The sequence below is a fragment of the Zea mays genome, chromosome 9, assembly GCF_902167145.1.
Source record: "Zea mays cultivar B73 chromosome 9, Zm-B73-REFERENCE-NAM-5.0, whole genome shotgun sequence".
Lineage (NCBI taxonomy): Eukaryota > Viridiplantae > Streptophyta > Magnoliopsida > Poales > Poaceae > Zea > Zea mays.
Window position 1 is genome coordinate 159,186,687 of NC_050104.1, and position 19,343 is coordinate 159,206,029.

The 19,343-nt window shown below is 44.4% G+C and overlaps 2 protein-coding genes across 5 annotated transcripts; both read left to right on the top strand.

The window, feature by feature from the left end:
• Window positions 1-1,463: 1,463 nt before the first annotated feature.
• LOC103639572 (expansin-A25) lies at window positions 1,464-2,893 on the top strand. The gene is made up of 3 exons (XM_008662307.2): window positions 1,464-1,748; window positions 1,863-2,181; window positions 2,289-2,893. Exons 1-3 carry the CDS (start codon window positions 1,616-1,618, stop codon window positions 2,599-2,601), a joined length of 765 nt encoding a protein of 254 aa, XP_008660529.1. The 5' UTR covers window positions 1,464-1,615; the 3' UTR covers window positions 2,602-2,893.
• Window positions 2,894-11,826: 8,933 nt separating this feature from the next.
• On the top strand, window positions 11,827-19,061 carry LOC100273740 (uncharacterized). Of its 4 annotated transcripts, none has more exons than XR_002749175.2 (6): window positions 11,827-12,436; window positions 12,529-13,027; window positions 13,108-13,258; window positions 13,348-13,438; window positions 16,449-17,778; window positions 18,344-19,061. XR_002749175.2 is itself a non-coding variant. In XM_023300962.2 (6 exons), exons 1-6 carry the CDS (start codon window positions 12,167-12,169, stop codon window positions 18,668-18,670), a joined length of 1,410 nt encoding a protein of 469 aa, XP_023156730.1. In that variant the 5' UTR covers window positions 11,827-12,166; the 3' UTR covers window positions 18,671-19,061. The 4 variants fall into 4 exon arrangements, 2 of the variants coding, with proteins under 2 accessions (XP_023156730.1, NP_001336856.1); XR_004852425.1 differs by having other exon boundaries at window positions 13,111-13,258; XM_023300962.2 differs by having other exon boundaries at window positions 16,449-16,520.
• The last annotated feature ends 282 nt before the right edge of the window (window positions 19,062-19,343 follow it).

Sequence of the window (19,343 nt, forward strand, 5' to 3'; positions counted from 1 at the left end):
TGATAAACTAAAAATAAATTTGTTCATAAAACCTATATATCTCTCATAGTTTATGGAACTACGAGAGATATGTATAGAATTTGTGCATATTATTAGAACTATCATGTGAGATGAACAAATGATCAAACAACCAAAATAAACTTTGTAGATCTTGAAAAGTTATAGAAGTTTGTAGTTGACAACTTTTTCATTTGAAGTCATATTGTCAACGAAAACTATGCATGAATTTAAAAAATTTAAAATTTGAATTTTGAAAACAACCTCGAAAGAAAAAACCACCAACATGAAAGTTGTAGGTATTGAAGAGTTATGAAACTTTGTAGTTGACAATGTTTTGGTTTGAAATCATCTTGCCATGCAAAACTATGTTTGAATTTTGAATTTTAAAATTTTCAAACTACCTCGGATGAAAAAACACCAAAATAAAAGTTGTAAGTCTTGAAATGTTATGAAACTTTGTAATTGTCAACTTTTTTATTTAAAATCATCTTATCATTGAAAAATTCGTGTGAAGTTTTCAAATTTAAAATTCAAATTTTGTAAACGGTCTCGGATGTAGAAACTATTAAAATAGAATTTGTAGATATCAAAAAGTTATGCAACTTTATAGTTGGTCACATTTTTAAATAAAATGGTACTGATAAAATGGTATAGTATAGTGTGTTGTGTGTGATTAAAGAAATCAAAGACTTCTCTAAACCTGAAATAAAATGGTACTGATTAAGGTGGTATTCTGATTGGTGAATACCCATGGAAACTCATACCTATACAAATCCATCTATACCCATGGATATCCACCATTTTGACCCGCAATATAAAATAAACCCACCCAACCCAACCCGTTAGTAATTAAAACCCATCACAACCCACCAAAACAAAACCATTTCTTAAACCCACCTAAAATACCCATTTATACCCACCCCATTTGCAGGCCTATGAGCATCTGCGTACGCGGTGACTCTTTGTAGTCCATGTGCTGACACTGCTGGCCCTCATGGCCTCATGTGGGTCACAACTCTCCCAATTAAAGTTTACGTACGAGAGAACAACGGCGGACATGCACATTCCAAATCATAATTTAGTTATGCTAGATGATGGGATCTATCTCATTCAATTCGTTCTAATCTTTAGGTCACCAAGCTAAGACGTACACCAGCTCAGCTCAGCTCCTCAGCCCCGGCAAGTACGGATAACTGAACATGCAGCTGCTGACGAGGTGCACGAGATGCATATGAGATGTCGCATGCCATGCCATGCCATGCCGATGCTTCTTGTCATCAGATCAGGAGAAGAAGAAACCTTAAGCCGGCCGGGGAGAGTCAACTATGACGACGTTCATTTGGTTAGCATGCATTGCACGCATGTGAGCTTAGCTAGCAGGCAATTCCCGTGCCCTGCGCCGCGCATAATTCTCTCATTCCTTGATGATGACCATGCAGCTGATCCTATATATAAGCCACGCCGCGATCGCCGCAAAATCCGTCAGAGCATCACCCTACGACGCGCCCAGCTCCGATCCCCCCTGGCTTGGTTTACTGAAATCAACCAAACGGCTTCCACAAACTCTATCTATATTCACTACTCACGCTACTGAGATTCATAGACAGATAGATAGATGGGCATGGGCAGCAGAGTCTTGGCATTGCTCGCCGTCCTGGCGGCGACAACGACGTCCTTCGCGCCGGCGCAGGGCTGGAACTACGGGACGGCGACGTTCTACGGCGGCCGCGACGGCTCCGGCACGATGGGTAAGCAAAAGCAAGTAGCAACAAACGAACTCATCCAACTGCGCGAGATGCATGCATATACGATGCGCATGTGGTTTGATGTCGTCGTCGTCGTCTCGTGCTCGATGCATGCAGGCGGCGCGTGCGGGTACGGCAACCTGTACCAGGCCGGGTACGGGACGAACACGGCGGCGCTGAGCTCGGTGCTGTTCAACGACGGCGCGGCGTGCGGGCAGTGCTACCTGGTCATGTGCGACGGCAACGCGTCGCCCTCGTGCAGGCCGGGCGCCGCGGTGACCGTGACGGCCACCAACTTCTGCCCGCCCAACTGGGCGCAGCCCAGCAACAGCGGCGGCTGGTGCAACCCGCCGCGGCCGCACTTCGACATGGCGCAGCCCGCGTGGGAGCGCATCGGCGTCTACGGCGCCGGCATCATCCCCGTCCGCTACCAGCAGTAAGTCAAGTGTGCATTATGCATGCAGATATGCAGCTAGCGTACGTTGCGCCTACGAGGAGGAACGACACTTCACTTGAACGACATGCATGGTGCTGCTGCTGCAGGGTGACGTGCTGGCGGCAGGGAGGGATGCGGATCACCATCGGCGGCTCCAGTTTCTTCCAGCTGGTGCAGTTCTCCAACGTGGCCGGCAGCGGCTCCATCCGGTCCGTGTCGGTGAAGGGCGCCAAGACGGGGTGGGTCGCGCTCAACCGCAACTGGGGCGCCAACTGGCAGTGCAACTCGGCGCTCTTCGGCCAGGCGCTCTCCTTCTCCGTCACCTCCACCGGCGGCCAGACCATCTACATGACCGACGTCGTGCCGGCGTGGTGGCAGATCGGCATGGTCTTCACGAGCAACTATAATTTCTACTACTGATCATCTCTACTGCCTAAGCTAGGTCTAGTACCGACGAGCTGGGAAATTTGTTCCTTGGACTACCTTGTACATTAATTTGCTATCATGATTTTTTTTTGAAAATGTATTAACCATCAATTTCGGACTTCATCATCTGAGGCTAGTCAACGGAAAAAGGTTTGACATACGTCCTGTAAAAAAATAGTTAACATGAACTTGAGGATCTGCTGCAGTCCAGGAAAGTTCACTCGGTCTAAATATTGTGGCCGAGTAATAATAATAAAGACAACCAACCATTGTCTATCCAGTTTCATGTTCTTTTTGACTTGACCTATGACAAAGATGTTTCTGTTAACGAAGTTTTCACTTCAAATTTTGAATCCCTTACTTTCAGAAGAAGGATTGTGGGTAATCTGAAGTTGCTTTATGATGAATTGATTAATTATTGTAATCAGGTAAGTCTATCTGATCAAGAAGATAAAATGGTTTGGACCCTGGGGAAAAAAGGCTTCTCAGTTAATTCTTTGTACAGAAAGAAAATGGAAAATCAATCTTTGATTCCATATAAGTTTTTGTGGAAATCTAAATTGCCTCATAAAATCAAGGTTTTCTTCTGGTTAGTGGTAAGAAATAAGATTCTTACTAAGGATAATCTGAGGAAAAGATGCTGGATTGGTTCTTTAAACTGCTGCTTCTGTGGGGTTGATGAATCTATTGATCACCTGTTCTTTAAATGCCCCATTGCTCAATACATGTGGAGAGTTATTCAAGTTGCCTTGAATTTGAGATCAATCCCGAAAAATATCAAAGATTTGTATGACAATTGGTTTGGTAAACCAAAAGACAAGATGGCTCATCTTGTGTTATTTGGTTGTGGTGCTTTATTCTGGGCTATTTGGCGCACTAGAAATGATTGGTGCTTTGGAAATAATCGTTTACTTGACCCATCTAACATCATTTTTCTTTGCTGCTTCTGGTTGGATTCCTGGGCGATTCGTCAGAAAAAGAAGGAGCAAAGAATGGTGGTGCTAGGAAGCAAGTTAATCCGAAAGACGGCAAGTGAAGCTTTCGGGAGGGCTTTGGGGTGGTGCCCTCTTGACAGGTGCATTTCTGGATGACAAGAAGATGGAACTGGGAAGCCGTGTTAGGATAGTTGTCTGTCTTTTGCTGCCCAAACTGTTCAGGTCTTTTGTGGCTTTTGCCTGTCTTGTTGGATGTAAATAAGAAAGTCTTATGTAGTCCTTCGTAGGCCAAAACTTTTCCTATTATCGTAGGCTCTTCACTGATCTAGTGATAGTGGTTAGAGTCTAGATAGCGTTCTGGCCGTGGTTGGTCTTTTGGTGGTTTTACCGAGTGATGGCGGTTGTTACAAACTTACCTATTTCTTAATGAAATAGGGGGCTTCGTCCCTTCGTAAAAAAATAATAATAAAGACAAATTAAGCCCTGGATGGACATGTGCAGCCTACTAATATTGGTGATAAAAAAATAATAAACAATCTACGGCCCAACTCGGTGGATCGGATGTCTAGCGACGATATTAGGCCCGTTAGTCATCAGACATATGGGCTTGGATTGGGCCAGTCGTCCTGGGCGCTATTGGTACCAGGCCATAATCTTCCTCCCTTCTCCGGTTGCCTTGCCTTCTGGTGTAATTTTTTCAGCTTCAACGGTTTTAAAAAATAATTTTAGCCTAAATAAAAACAAAATGACTTATCTAAATGTTTCTTAAAAAAATACAATTTCAGCCTCACGATTTTCTGAATCTTCTATTGATCTGTTCACCAGATTTTATAAAGCCGAAGCAGTCCTAAACAGCCATGTCTCATCATTGTAAGGAACAAGAGCAGCTCACGCGCAGCGACTTATAAAATGCAACACTGACACACTGTCAAAGTAGATGAGCTCATACAGGACAGCCACCAACTTCCAGAAGATCAAAGGCTCATAACACCGGTTGCTATTTGCTAACATATTTTTCATTTCTAGGGCCGGGCGGGGCGACAGTAGCTCCCGCCGCCCGCACTCCGCTCTCCATTGGCACCACCGCACCAGCCTTACCTTGGGGTGCAGTGCAGTGCAGAGCATGGCAGCCAGCGCAGCCAGGCGAGAAGAAGTCGACGACGAGGCCGTCGCCGGCGCTGGTCAATGAATCGGCGAGGTCTTGGGCGGTCTGGATCACCCGCGGTATATCGTCTCTCTAGTGCCGGCGGGTATTTCCAGAATGGATAAACCTGTGAGAGTGGGGGCCTGTCGACAGCGAAGCGACCAAGTGGGTTCACGCCCAAACTCCGAACTCTGGCCTTCCAGAGGTTAACAGCTGGATAAAGTTGATAATTCTGTGGTGATTTTTTCCAGCTCTATTTTCGACCAGCTGGCTTCTGACTTAGGCTGTCTCCAGCAACGTCCCCTAAATTTCGTCCCCTAAAGGAATATTCCCTGTACTTTACAGGACACTCTAAAAGATTATGTCCTCTATATATTCTGTGTCTCCAGCAACGTCCCCTAAATTCGATCCCCTAAAGCTACAGTGATAACAGAATTCCTTTTTCCATTTCTTTTTTTGTTTTCTTTGATTTGTACCCATTTCATCAAATTGTAAGGATGATAAAAATAATGTATTCAATAATTTTACAAATAATAATCTAAAAAATGGTTCTTTCATAATTTTGAATTGTAACAAAAAATAACATTACATTTTAATGATTTCTGTAATTGTTGTTCACACACGTGTCACCGTATTTAAATTGTACGAAAATATGATTAGAAATTGTCATGCTTCCACCGTAAGCCACGACACTTATTCAAGAAGCCATCCACTTGCTTCGGCTGCACGACAAGACTATGGCTTCTCTCCGAAGCGTATCCCTTCTATAAATACTCACTACCTCAAGACTTCACTCACACTTCGCATACACTCCTCCACAACAATGAACCCGTTCGTAGATTCCAATATTTTTGTTCGCATGGCGCAAGACATGGAAGATGAAGACCATGACCTCGAGGTTGCGACGTACCAACATCGTAGGCGTCGTGCACTTAACGAGCGACGGTATGCTGGTTCCATTCCCAGTCGTGTTCGAATCCATCGTGACCATATCAGCGGTGATGCAAGAATCCGAGCCGACTACTTTTGCGCGCAACCGGTGTACACGGATGCACAATTTCGGAGGAGGTATGTTTTTTGTTACGCACATCTATTGACGTCCATAGTACGTACTTCACACTTGTACTGAAATATAGGTTTATCCAATATAGGTTTCGCATGCGTCGCCATGTGTTTGAGCGTCTCGTTCTTGCTGTGCAACAAGTGGATCCGTACTTCGTTCAACGTCCAAACTGTGCCGGTGAGCTAGGCCTATCTGCCCTTCAGAAAGTTGTTCCTGCCGTACGTATCCTTGCATACGGTGTTCCTGCGGATGCCGTTGACGAGTACGTACGAATTGGAGAATCTACAGCACATGAGGCTTTGAAACACTTTTGCACTGCCATACAAACTGCTTTTGGGGGGTACTATCTTAGGAAACCTACTCCTGCTGATATCGCTAGGCTTCTCCATGTTGGAGAATCACGCGGCTTTCCTGGTATGCTTGGTAGTGTCGATTGCATGCATTGGGAGTGGCGTAACTGCCCAACTGCATGGAAGGGGATGTTTACCGGTCGTGGTAAACACCCTACAATGATCCTCGAAGCTGTTGCCTCATATGACTTATGGATTTGGCATGCATACTTCGGCATGCCAGGTAGCTGTAACGACATCAATGTTCTTCAGCGTTCTAACTTGTTCGATTCGCATCTTCATGGTGATAGTCCACCAGTGAGTTTCTCCGTCAATGGACACACCTACAACATGGGATATTACCTAGCAGATGGTATTTATCCGGACTGGCCAGCGTTTGTGAGACAATCCGTCATCCGTATGATGTGAGGACCCAACATTTTGCCACTGTTCAAGAGTCTGCTAGAAAAGACATTGAACGAACATTTGGAGTACTACAGAAGCGATGGGCCATAGTTCGTGGTCCTGCATATGGTTGGTCTCCACAACACATTGGAGATATCATGAAAACATGCATCATATTGCACAACATGATCGTAGAAGATGAAGGACCTTCGTCTATGAACACAAGCTTTGACAACATCGGAGTTCTGGCGGATACTAGTCATGGTTCATTTTCCGAGCGCAATGAGTATATCAACAACAGGTACGACCAACTACATGATGCAGTCAAATATAATCAGTTGCAGGTTGATCTAATCCACCACCACTGGGCGCGGCTTGGATCGGGAGCTGCTTAAGTATGAAGTTTATGTCTCCCATGTGTTAACTATGTTTGTCATTGTCTAGTCTAGTGTGCTATGTCGTGAAGCTATGGTAATCCGAAGGTAGTATGTGTTAAGTAACAAGTTTGTCATGTCGTCTGTTCCGTTATTCCGAAGCTACTATGTGTTAAGTACGATGCAGTTTATGTTTGTACTATGTTTGTAGTAATCCGAAGCTGGCGAATGTGTAATGCTATAATTCAGGAATGATATAAGAAGTCCACTATTATTAAGCAACATGATTCAGTTCTAATATGACAGAACATAAATTGGTCAAGTTCAGAAACATGAAATAGTTCTCGAAAACAAATAAGAGTACTTCCTCAACGAGTTTAATGAACATTCACTTGCTTGACGACGAGCTTCCAGTTACCCTAGCCAGAATCTCCTGTTGTTTTGCCTCGTAGTACTGGCGAAGAAGGGGGTTACATTTTGTCAAATCCATGCTCAATATGAGAACCTCCTGTTCCGTGTCCTCCTTCACCTTTTGTCGTTCCATCTTCATCTTCTCTAAGTTTAGCTTCTTCCTCTCCAATATTAGTTTCTGCCTCTCCTGTTTTTTCATGAACTCCAACTTCTTCTCCTCAGTTGAAGCTACTTATTTGTAGACAGATAACCGTTCCAAAGAGAGCTCACCCATTCGTGTTAGGTACTCCGAATCAGTGGATGATGTGTTTTCTGATCTTTGCTTCTTTGCCTTTTCCTTTGCTGAATCACGACCAAGCGGCCTTTTGGAAGTAAAGCTTGAAGGAGCTGATTCTTCAGCAGCGTCACAGTCAATAGTATTTGATTGCGTAGCAATTGGGTTGGGTGGAGGATTTTGAGTGCTCATGTGCTGGTCCATCCATTTAGGTTGATCCTTCAATATGGACCAGCAATGTAAGAAATGGAAGGGCTTCTTTTCAACAGCAGCAAAACGAGTAGCCGCAAGCGAAGTCTGCAAAACAAAATAAGTTGGTTGTGTCGAAGCTTGTTCTCAACATTTACTTACAAAAGGCTGTTAGCTTCTTGTCAACATTTACGTACCTTATCTGCATCAGTCATGCCACTTGGGTTTTGACGAAGCACAGCCATCATGTATCCAGAAAAAGGTAGAACATTGAGTTTTGATACTGTCCCACCTGCTCATGAGAGATTTCGTAGACCTCTCTGGCATTGATCCTCTACGAGAGTTGTATGCCTCTGTAATCCGATTCCAAAATCCTTGACGCTTCTGACCAGTGTTCACAATCGGATCACAACTGACAGCCAACCAAGCTTGACACACCCTCATATCCTCCTCAGACGTGAAATTGGCTAGCTTTGTGCGTTGAGGAGGCTTCTTGACTGGAGGTGGTGCTGGTGAGGCCTGGGCTGGTATATCAGGCGCAGGAGGAAGTGCAGTGTTGTCAAACTGAGTGCCATCATCCTCGGATAGGAAGCTGCCATATTGTGCCATAACTTGGTTCCAATCCGTACCCATGCTGTACATTCAAGGAAGTCACGTAAGAACCATGTCAAATGAAAGCACAACCATGTCAATGTTAACAGGACAGACACAAGAAATTCAGAAATGTTGCACACTAGATATATTGCAGACTTCATAACAATTTACAGACCACGTTAACATAAACATGTCATGAACATCGCGTCCGGATAGTTTTCGACAACATAAACATGACATCCAGTAAACCACTGACTTGTGACACACATCTGTTGTCTTCACATACAAAAGAGTACTTCGACTCACATAAACCTAACACATACACATATTCCTTAGGTGCATGCTAATCTAGTAGGGATAGGTGTCGTCGGTGGAGTAGTCGCGTCCATCGTCGTAGCCGACGATATCGTCAGGATTCAACTCTGAATCATAATCAAGCAGAAGCTCATCCTCTGTTTCTGATGATGAGGCAATAGGAGAAGGGGCCATGTGCTCCATCTCCCAGTCTTTTTCCAGAGCTAGGTGATCAAGGTCCTTGGCGAGGTCCTCGATCTGAACTAAAGCACGATTCATTTCATTGAGGACTGGTCCGCTAACAGGTTGGAAGGCACCGTGGACGACATCGACGATGTCGGCACAACGCTGCTCCACTACTTTGATTAAATGACCCAGTGCTCTTCGGAGCTTTGCGTTCTCCGAATCCATGGTCTACATAAAACATATGGTTCTGTTAATATATGTGGACCTAGTATCGTGCTTTAGTTGACCTAGTATCGGTAGTAGGCAGTTCAAATGAGCACATGAGTAATGAACATGAATTATGAAGATAAAATCATCATTCAGTGTGTCAAACGAATTGCCCAAGGCATTGTGAATACACCTGGATTCGTAAATGAAACAAAGCTTGTACCAGAAAGATATTTCGTTAATCTGAACATCAATTTTGAAGAGATAGCATAATGCTCATGATTCAGTCTGTCTAAAACAGTCCCCTTGTATTTGTACATACACATCGATCAATACAACAGACAATTGTTGTACCACAATAAAATTTTGTGTAATGGGAACCAAATGTATGAACAGAAAACATAATGGTCAAGGAATCCTACATCCATCGAATGTATAACCCTAAATCCGTAACCCTAGATGTGGACGAGTTCTACCATTTGAAGTACTAGAATCATAGAAACCAAAATCGATCTTCAATGTTTACCTTTTTTTCTTCGGATCTGGACCACCTGACCTAATGGACGACGATGAAGAAGGTGGCGTCGAGATGCGCTTGCGTTTCTCCCCAGCTTCCTTCGTCGGCTCCGTCGATCTTCTCAACTTCTTGGCGATGGCGGTTCGACGGCGACGAACACCCACGGAACCACCCGCTCCTTGGATCTTTGAGTCGTCGGCGCCGACCTCCTTGCCTCCAACCACCGCGAGCGGTCCGCCTCCGGACCCGCTCGAGCACGGCCTCTTCGAGCCCAGCTTGGGCGGCGCCGCCGATGCGCAGCGCCGCGAGCCCCCCTCGCCGACTTCGATGGAAGTCGCCAGCGACGGCACAACAGTGGCTACGGATTTTTCACCACCGCGCGAGCCCGAGCCCGAACACGGATACCGGACGTCTGGATTTCTCCACATCTAGCGTGCGTCCGGCGTCCTCTAAAATTTAGAGTGCGATATAGAGTACGTTGCTGGGCGCGTTGGGGACGTGTCTGAACCCTATATTAAGGGTACCGGACGGTTTACCGTCCCTTGCTGGACACAGTCTTATATTTTGGACATTAGACTTTATAGAGATAGATCAAAATGGCCATTTGAATTAAGTCAAAATACGTACATTAACAAGGTATTAAAAGAGTTTAATATGCAGGATTCCGAGGCAAAATACTGTAGCCATAGTGCAATTTATCGGCGGCAGTGCTGAGGAAAAAAAACCAGCCTTCATTTCTTTCACTTATCTCTCATACTCTCACGAGTCCGACTGTCCGAGACACAAAAGGCTCACCCGCTTCCGCCAAGCTGTTACCTGCAGCATTATTTCAATTAAAATCTAAAATCCGGTGTGACTCTTGATTCGTAAAATAAGAGTAGTGAAACAAACAAACAATGCCTGCTCGTGAAGATTGATGGATTTTCGCATTCAATTTGATTTGTTGCGGGATATCTCTGGAGGCAGAAACACGCTCGCGCGTGTTCCATGTGGCGGTGACAGCTGACGAATGGCCGGACCGTGCGTGCCACGTATCCGTTGCGACGGGAACACGTGTCGCGAACAAAGCTAGCGGCTACGCGAAAGAACACGTAATCGTAGTACGTAGTAGGGGTGGCGAGTGCATGTGCTACGGAACTCATACGAGTAGCTGTAGCTGTAGCTCTGAACTAGAGGTGCCAATAGATAAAAACTCGCTGGGTATTACTTGTCTAAACCCGTATCCGCAAAGAAAAATACGTCCGCTAAAAAATCTATACCCATGACGGGTATAAAATTTTGCCCAAACTCATACCCATACGGGTTTCGGATACCCAACGAGTTTCCCATACCCACTAACATCAACATAAAAAATAATTCATCATGTAGATGTCAATCAATACATTAATAAGTTAGCATAAAAGGAACAAGTGATAACTAATTTTAGCCTAAAATTTGTTAAATGAAGTTTATTTCAATTAGAACATATTCAATTAATAATATTATGAGACATATTTATAAGGAATGTTGATTTTAATGCGGGTCTTAAAAACCCATGTGTTTGCGGGTATGGGTAGGGGAAGAATAAACACATGCTTACGTACCCATTGGGTTTCCATTTGAACCCATTAACAAACCCATGGGTAGAGAAATTGACCCAAACTCATACCCTAATAGAGCAAAAACCCACCGGGTTTCGAGTAGCGGGTACCCATTGTCATCTCTACTCTGAAGGGACGGATTTTTATACGATAGCAACCTGAAAGACAGGAAACCGACCGACCCGCCGCCGGGCTTCCTTTCAGAATGAGACAGCGGCAGCCACCACAAGCCTTGCCCCTCTGATGTTTCGTCCCAGCCAGTCTGCACTCTGCAGCCGCGCAAATTAATTTCGTTTTGGCCGGACGCGGGCCTCCCCTGGCGAGGCAGCCGTCCGCCCCGCATCGGACGGCCCACCGTGCACGCAAGTCAACAACCTCCAACGCCGCGCCGGAAAAAAATTTGGTGCAGCACTGCTGTAAACCAGAGTGGTTTGCAGCCCCTCACAAAAAGGAGTATAGACCCCACCTGCAGGTCCAGCAGATAACGTTTTAGTTATATTATTGTTGCTGCGTGTGGGGTCTATCCTCCATTTTGTGAGGGGCTGCAAACACTCTGATTTGCAGCAGTGCTGCACCAAATTTTTTTCCGCGCCCGAGGGGCCCAGGTGGGTTCCGGCCGCTGATCTATGATCGGGCGGACGGGACCTGCGGGAGCGGCCCACGCTTGGTTGCTGCGGGCTTTTGCCCTTTTGTGGCCCACCACGACAAGAGGCAGGCGAGGGACCCCCAGGCCCCAGCCCGCGTCCATCCACCGCCCGTGGGAAGGCAGAGCAGTGAGCGTCGCAGGCATCGGCTCCAGCTCCGGCTCCGCCCGCCGCCGCACCGGCCCACCCTCCTCCCCCGATCCGATCGCCGATCACCGGCCCTCGCTTAGCCTCGCCACGCCTCGCGACAATATTTGGAACCCCTGTTACCGATCGCCTCATGCCGTACCACTGAACGATCCCACCCCAACACCGTACCCCCGCCGCCTCCTCCGCCGTGCCCACAGTCGCCTCCGCCTTTCGCCTGCTACCCCGTAGAGGCTCTATATCCCGATCGGACTAGGGTGCGGACGATGGCTAGCAACGCCGACCAGCATGCTGCCGTTGTCTCGGCTGCCCCGTCCGATAGCCCGGTTGGGGCGAAGAAGGCTGGGGCGGCGGCCGCCGTCTGGAAACTCCCCGCGGCCGCGGCGGTTCCCGTCGCGGAGGTGGTTGAAAACCCCATCATGGACGCACACTCCTGGCCGGCGCTGCCCGGGCTGTCGTCTCCGCCGCCGCCGCCGCCGCCGCATGCGGGGCCAACAGCCAAAGCGTCACCGAAGGCCGCTTCTCCAGCTCCCACTGTGAGTTGATTCCAGTGTTTGATACAGATGGCCGTTAAACTTTCGTCCCGTTTGATCAGATTGGGTTTTTACTGTCGTTGCAATGGTGTCAGGGGGCGGCGACGTCGCCCGTCTCTTTGGGCAATCCTGGCGCGCCGGATGCTAGCCATGGTAACGATGCTCGGGTGCGCAATCCTGTGGCCCGGCGTGCCCTGGTGATGCCTGCGGCGGATGGGCTGGAGAAGAGTGCCCCTGCACCGGAACCGTCCCCTGTTTATGTGCCTAATGCCCGGAGCAATGGTGCAGATCCTCATCAGAATGGACGTCCTGGCTCGCATCACCATGGCCGAGGTGGTGGCTATGGTGGGGGAAACAGGAGGGGTAATGGTGGAGGTGGGGGGCGTCGCGGGAGTGAGCACCACGGTGGTTTTGATGGGCAACGGCGCGGAGGTGGCCGCAGAGATGGCCATGGACCGGTTCATCAGCTGCGTGGCCATCAGCCAACATACATTAAGGCTCCTGTTGTAGCAGGAGCACCTCCACCGCCTCCACCATTTGTTAGCCCCGCTACTCCTCAGACACCACCTTATGGACCACCTATGGGCTTCCATGGTATGTCCTTGTGCATGTGGTTTATGAGACCATGGCCATGTGCCATTGTTATATTACATTAATTTGCTTGTTGTAAATAGCAGACATGTCAGCGCATGTTTACTATTTCCCGGCACCCACCTCGGAAGGCATTCAAGGCCTGCCTTTTGTGCCTCTTCCAGCAAGCCCCCAAGCTGTTCTAATTGACCCTTCTCGAAAGAACCTTCTGGAGCAGATAGAATACTATTTCAGGTAGTAGTTCATCTACATTTTGGGAACCCTTTTTGTAATAAAAACTTTGAATCTGCTCAGTTTCTTGATCCACATGTGAACTATTGCAGCGATGACAATTTGTGCAAGGACCTTTACTTGCGGCAACACATGGATGGGCAAGGTTGGGTGCCATTATCCCTGATCGCTGGCTTTCGCCAAGTAAGTTTGCAGGCCTCTTGAGTTTATTTCCCATTTAAAATCTACTCTGAATTTTTGTTTTGTTTCTTAGTCAGCTGTCTAGCGAGCTTGTGCGCATGTTCTGTGTCTGTAATTACTTGCACTACTGAATTAGAGGGGCTGCATATAGTGACATGGATTAATTTAAGTATTTAACTGAACAGCAAGACAGCCCTTACACAATAAGGAATTGGATTATATTACTGACGTGGTTGATAACATGGATGGCACAGCTGCACTGAATTGTTGCATTCTAATATCTTAGTAGTATCTGCATTTAAGAAATTAAACTCCACAGTTATGTTTGCAAGTGGTAATGTTAGTGTGGAACATTCACCATATGATTAGGATAGCGATATGTATCGAAAACAGAGGGGGGCACTATTTTTATTTTCTGACACTTTTTGCAGTGGTATTATCATATGACTTAAGCTCAGTTTTAGTGAAACAGCTGTTGACCAGGTTATGTGGTTACATTTACTTGAGTCGTGAGTTACTCAAAACAGGGGTCAGTAGCTTCAAGGCGCATTTTTTTTCAAGGTTCATTGCAAGCTGAGTTCATCCCAACTAACAGCAGTGGTACCTCCATTTTTAGTGTATTCAGCTACACATTTGTACAGGCTGTTTGATGATGCATTTACTACTTATTTCTTATTGCTGGCATAGCTTTGTATGACCCAAGCCACAAACCTTATTTCACTTCCATTTGTTGAGCTGCTACAGATATTTTGTATGGACCAAGTTCTGTGCCCATATGCATGTTCATTCTAGCTTTACTGGATAAGGGTGAACTCTTGAATTGATAAGTACTAATATTCTATTGTTTATGGTCATATGGTGTGATGCATTATTTTCTCTTTCTAAGTTGCATGTAACCTTTAAAAGTTACAATATGTGCTGGGTTAGTTGGGTATGTACACAATTAATTTGCTTTTAGGGTAACCTTGTCCAAGCTTTGCCTGGGCTTTTTGCAACTAATATAATACTTCTGATAGTTATAGAAAACTCACGGAGTAGGCTAGTGCTAAATATTTAATTGGATATAGTTATAGTGGATCTAATTGGTTGCCTGCATTAGCTTGTATGCAGGCTTGCACAGTTCTCAAAGCTGAGCATTGTCCAGTATTCTAGATTTTTCCTGTATTAGACGATGCAGATTTGCATAATCCGATGAGCATACAAAAATAAAATATTTTCTCATTCTCTACCTTTACTAGAGACTTCAGATCTCTAATCACTACTACTTTAAAGCACGACATTCATTGTGTGTCACCCGAGCGCCTCGCGCGCGTGCCCAGCCGCCACACCTTCCGCCTCAGCTTACGCTCGCAGAAATAACAAAAAATGGAGGGTACGACACCAGGAATAGAACCTGGGTCATTGCGACCGCGGCCTCGCGCTTTAACCACCGCGACACACATATGCTTGTGTTATATAAAGAAGCGATATTATAAATATGTATATACTGTTATTTGGAAAATTAAAAATATAATCATGTTTGAATAAAAATCTCATTTAAACAAGATCTACCTATATGATATATAGAAACCATAGCAACGTACGGGCAACTAACTAGTAGAACATATAATGTGACTATATGCAATAATATGTAAACAAACAAACACAATTTTATTAGACGCGGCTTGCATATGCAGAACATCCAAACGCGAAGGTGTTGCATACATCTATGCTGGCTTAGGCAGTGCGGCATAAGGTCTAATGCAAGCTAAGCCTGATACAAGCAACCAATCAGACCTGTTGTAACAAAGTTAGCTGAGGTCACTATAGAAGTTAATGTGGCAAAGTAAGTTCATTTCATACGAAGGATGTCTCCTCACAGAAGTAGTATGGTTTGATTTCACTTTTGTTTTTTAAGGCAATTTTGCTTTTTTCAAGGGACTTTATATCCATCTTTATGAGTAGTATGTGATTTTTTCAGCATGATTTCTTCCATCACAACAACATAGCCTGGCAGGAAACTGGTAAATAAGGGGGTGACTGCTTGCAATTGAGGGTTTGTCTTTAGTGTTTTGATCATATGTTTCTGCGAAAGGGCCTCTAACTGAGTTAGTTACGTGGTCTGAGTAGCATTACTCAGGTCCTGATTTTGACTCCCAACAATTTTAGGCTAGGATTAAAAAAATCCTCTTGTCTGACCCACGCCAAAGCAGAGGTCTAAGACATGGCCCTGGTCGTAGTCATTCTCACATGGGTTACGGTGCCTCTGTGTATGTGTGGAGCAGAGGTTTGGAGATTTTCTTGATCTGCATGAGGTCTTTTTCTTAATATAATGCCTAGGGGTTGTCTTACCCAAGTAGGTCGAGTTTTGTTTATATGTTTCTAGGATAACCATTTCTCTCTTCTAGTCTTCACCATAGAAGTCTCTAGTAGGAAATTGACAGGTATTTCTCTCTTACCCACGTACGACATATTGGGATTTTTTTTTGTTGATTGCTAGGAGGGTTTTGTAACATTTCATTAAGGAATAAAGAAAGAAGAGTGCTTATTCACAACACCTCGACCCCACCATGAAACTTTGTACATTTTGGGATAATGGAGTACATAAGGTTTATGCCTCTGTTTCTGTTTGTCTTTTCTTTTGTGTGTAATGCGCTTAGTCATGATTTACAGCTGGCATACTAATGTATTTGTTAATACAAATGGTTTTGTGACACAGAATCCATTAATATATGGAACTGGATATTGTTAATCCAGTAAGGTGTCTTTGTGGAGTATAACAGTCGAATCAGATAACCTTTTTGAGAATATTCAAATAGATGTTTTGCACTCCCTCTGTTCTAAATTGTAAGTCGTTTAGTTTTTTTCTAGATACATAGTTTTTAAATTGTATCTAGACATAATGTATATCTAGATGCGTATCAAAAGCTATTTTACTGGAAAAGCAAGAATGACTTACAGTTTGGGACGGAGGGAATACTTTTGTTCCTTTATTTATTTAAGAAATGGTATCACTCACCTACTCCTTTTACAGGTCCAGAAAATTACTAATAATATTCAGTTTATCTTGGAAACAGTCATGCTATCTAACATTGTGGAAGTGCAGGTAATGTTTTCTTTGTACAATTATTGTTATATGATTTCTAATATGATTCCGTTTGGCCAAAAAACATATAGGTTATTCACTAACCATATATGTTTCCATTAACATTGCATATTATTTGTAGAAAAATCATGGTTCAGACCATTCTCATTATCATCTGTTAGTGTGAGTTCACCAATTATTTATTATTGATTCAGGTAAGCGTAGTTTGTTAAGCAGATATGCTTACTGGTTAGACAATGGCATAGATATTAGGCGATGTTTGATTCAACAAATGGCAATGACAATGCAAAGGGAATGAATACCAGTGGTAGTGGGAAGGGAAGCTTTGATTGTTTGTTTTGTTTGATTGAGTATCGGATGCCTAAATCATTCCATTGATCTGTTACACCTCAAAATTGAGCGCAACCTGGTTTCTGAAGCATGTGGACACATTGCCCTGGCACCAAGATACGTCGGGCATTAAACAAACACAAGTGGTTGACAGTGGAATCTGATCACGCCAATAAATGGCCGAACCAAACAGCACCTTAGCTTCTTGTTATAGACCTAGAGCTCATTTTTATCTGATATGATACCTATAAACCAACAGAGTCTATATCATTTTATTGCTTGTGAAAACATACTCTTTTCCTAGTATGACCATGGAAAATTTAGTACGAAACTGATTCAACAAGGATCTACTGAGCTTACAGGTTTTTGTTGTTCCTTGAGTGTATATATTCTTTCAGTTTTAGGTAGGCAGCAGGTGTGACCGCCCCACAAAATCATCTTTGTGGCTCATGTGGACTAGCTGCAATATTTTTGCGGGTCCGACCACCAAGCCCAGTGGAGTCCACCTCGGTCCTCCAGATAACTCTATCCATCTGTGCGTGAGCCACAAAGAAATCCGTTTTGCCATCTCCATGACGAACTGCAGGCAGTGGCATGCCGATCCTGATGCCAGGCTTCACATCTGTGGCACCCGCAACTTGTGATCTCCTTTCTCGAAAGTGATACCCCAGATCATGACATTCAGGCAGGCAATCTACTTGATCATGACATTTAGGCAGGCAATCTACTACTACACGGTGTTCTGGAACTTGGAAATACGATCTATTTGTTCTAATCCTCATCTTACCTGTGAAGCAAATGATTCAATTTATAAATTTATTGTTGTGGTCTGCCCTATATTTCTTGTTGGTTTTGATGAATCTGATTTGCCGAAGGGTACAAGTTTGTGCGGACAGCACTCTGTTTCTGCTTGCCATGCTAGTTATAGGTAAATCTTCCAAATGCTTGAAACCAACCTATTTCTCAATCAATATATTAGGCCATTGGACCAGCATCCAACAATCTCAACCCTCTAGTGACTGTGTGTTTATTCAGTCTCCATTACAGCAAGTCTCTTGATTAATTCATGTGGTTGAAAGAGTTTTTGGGTGGAAGTCTTACCAGTAATTACTATTCCCATTAGTTGTTGATTCACCGCAGACCATTTAAAAAAAAAAAAGATGAGTACCAAAATGGGAAAACGGCCCTTGCATTTTTCATGTACAGTTAGCAATCGGAGAACAAAAGCTGAGTCTTATCCTTAATGATCAAAAGCCCCTAGCAGGTGTTAGCATTATTAGGTTACCACATATAAATGTGGCGACTTATCAAACAAGTTAGCTTTAGCAAGTGCAAAATGTTCACCTGATGCTTCGCTTGGTCACACATTTTAGATAATCTATTTTGTTTGCCTCGTAATAATATACTTATGCATAGCCTAAAATGAGGAACTACTGTATGTATTCACTAAGCCCCTTCTCACTTAAAGCACTCTTTCCTTTATGCTTGAATAGGGAGACAAGCTACGGAGGCGTGGAGCATGGGAGAATTGGTTGCTTCCAAAACTGAACTATTCTGCTGGGAGTTCTTCTGGTTCGATGACCCCTGTGACATCTAACATTGATGCTCTTGCATCTCAGTTTCGTTCTGTTGGACTTGAGGGGGCAACGTACCATCCAAGCATGCCTGGGATGTCTGGTGAAGCTCTCCTGACAAGATCAGCAACTTCAGTTAGTCTAGGTTACCATGCATCAACCTTCGGTGGGCTACAGAGCAATGGGAGTGAACCTCTCTTTGGGCCGAAGTCTGCAAGAAATCTACTCAGGAGCGATACCTTTTGAGGCTATATATTCAAGAGAAGTTAAGTACAATGGCAGGCCGAGTTTTCACAGTAACGGCATGCACACCTTATCTCAGGTGAGATGTAAAAACAGCTGTTAAATAAAACCAAAAAAGGCAAAAGCATAATACAAAAAAAAAGCATACACAAAGACAAAAAAATACAAAATGCAAAAACAAAAATAAAAAGAGCATAGGCAGCTTTTGTGCTAGTACTCCTGTCCTTTGTGTTATGTGGTATATTACCTAGTAGGTTTGTTTTCTAATGCTAGGAGTTTGATGGCTCTTCTGTGTGAACCGAGTTATTTAAGTGTTATGGATGGTACCATTGGGAAACTGTTGAGTGGACGACGTTATATAAAAGTACATGAAAACATTGTTAATTATGCTGCTCTCTGCTGATTTGTGCCGCATTTCTTGTTTTGGAAGGTAATATCTTTTATTAAATTAGTAACAGTGGTAAGCAACTTGTCCGTGGGAGTTGTGGTGATGTTTTAGCGGTTCGGTCGTGTGTTTTACGAAACCATCCAGTTGTGTGCAATGAGAGACTAGTTCCAAGCGACAAAACCAAAGCCAAGGTATCATCTCAACATTCCAGAACTTTAGTAGCAATTTGTTACATTTGCACAAAACAACATTCCAGAACTCCACAAAGCACAGCCACAGCGGTGGTGT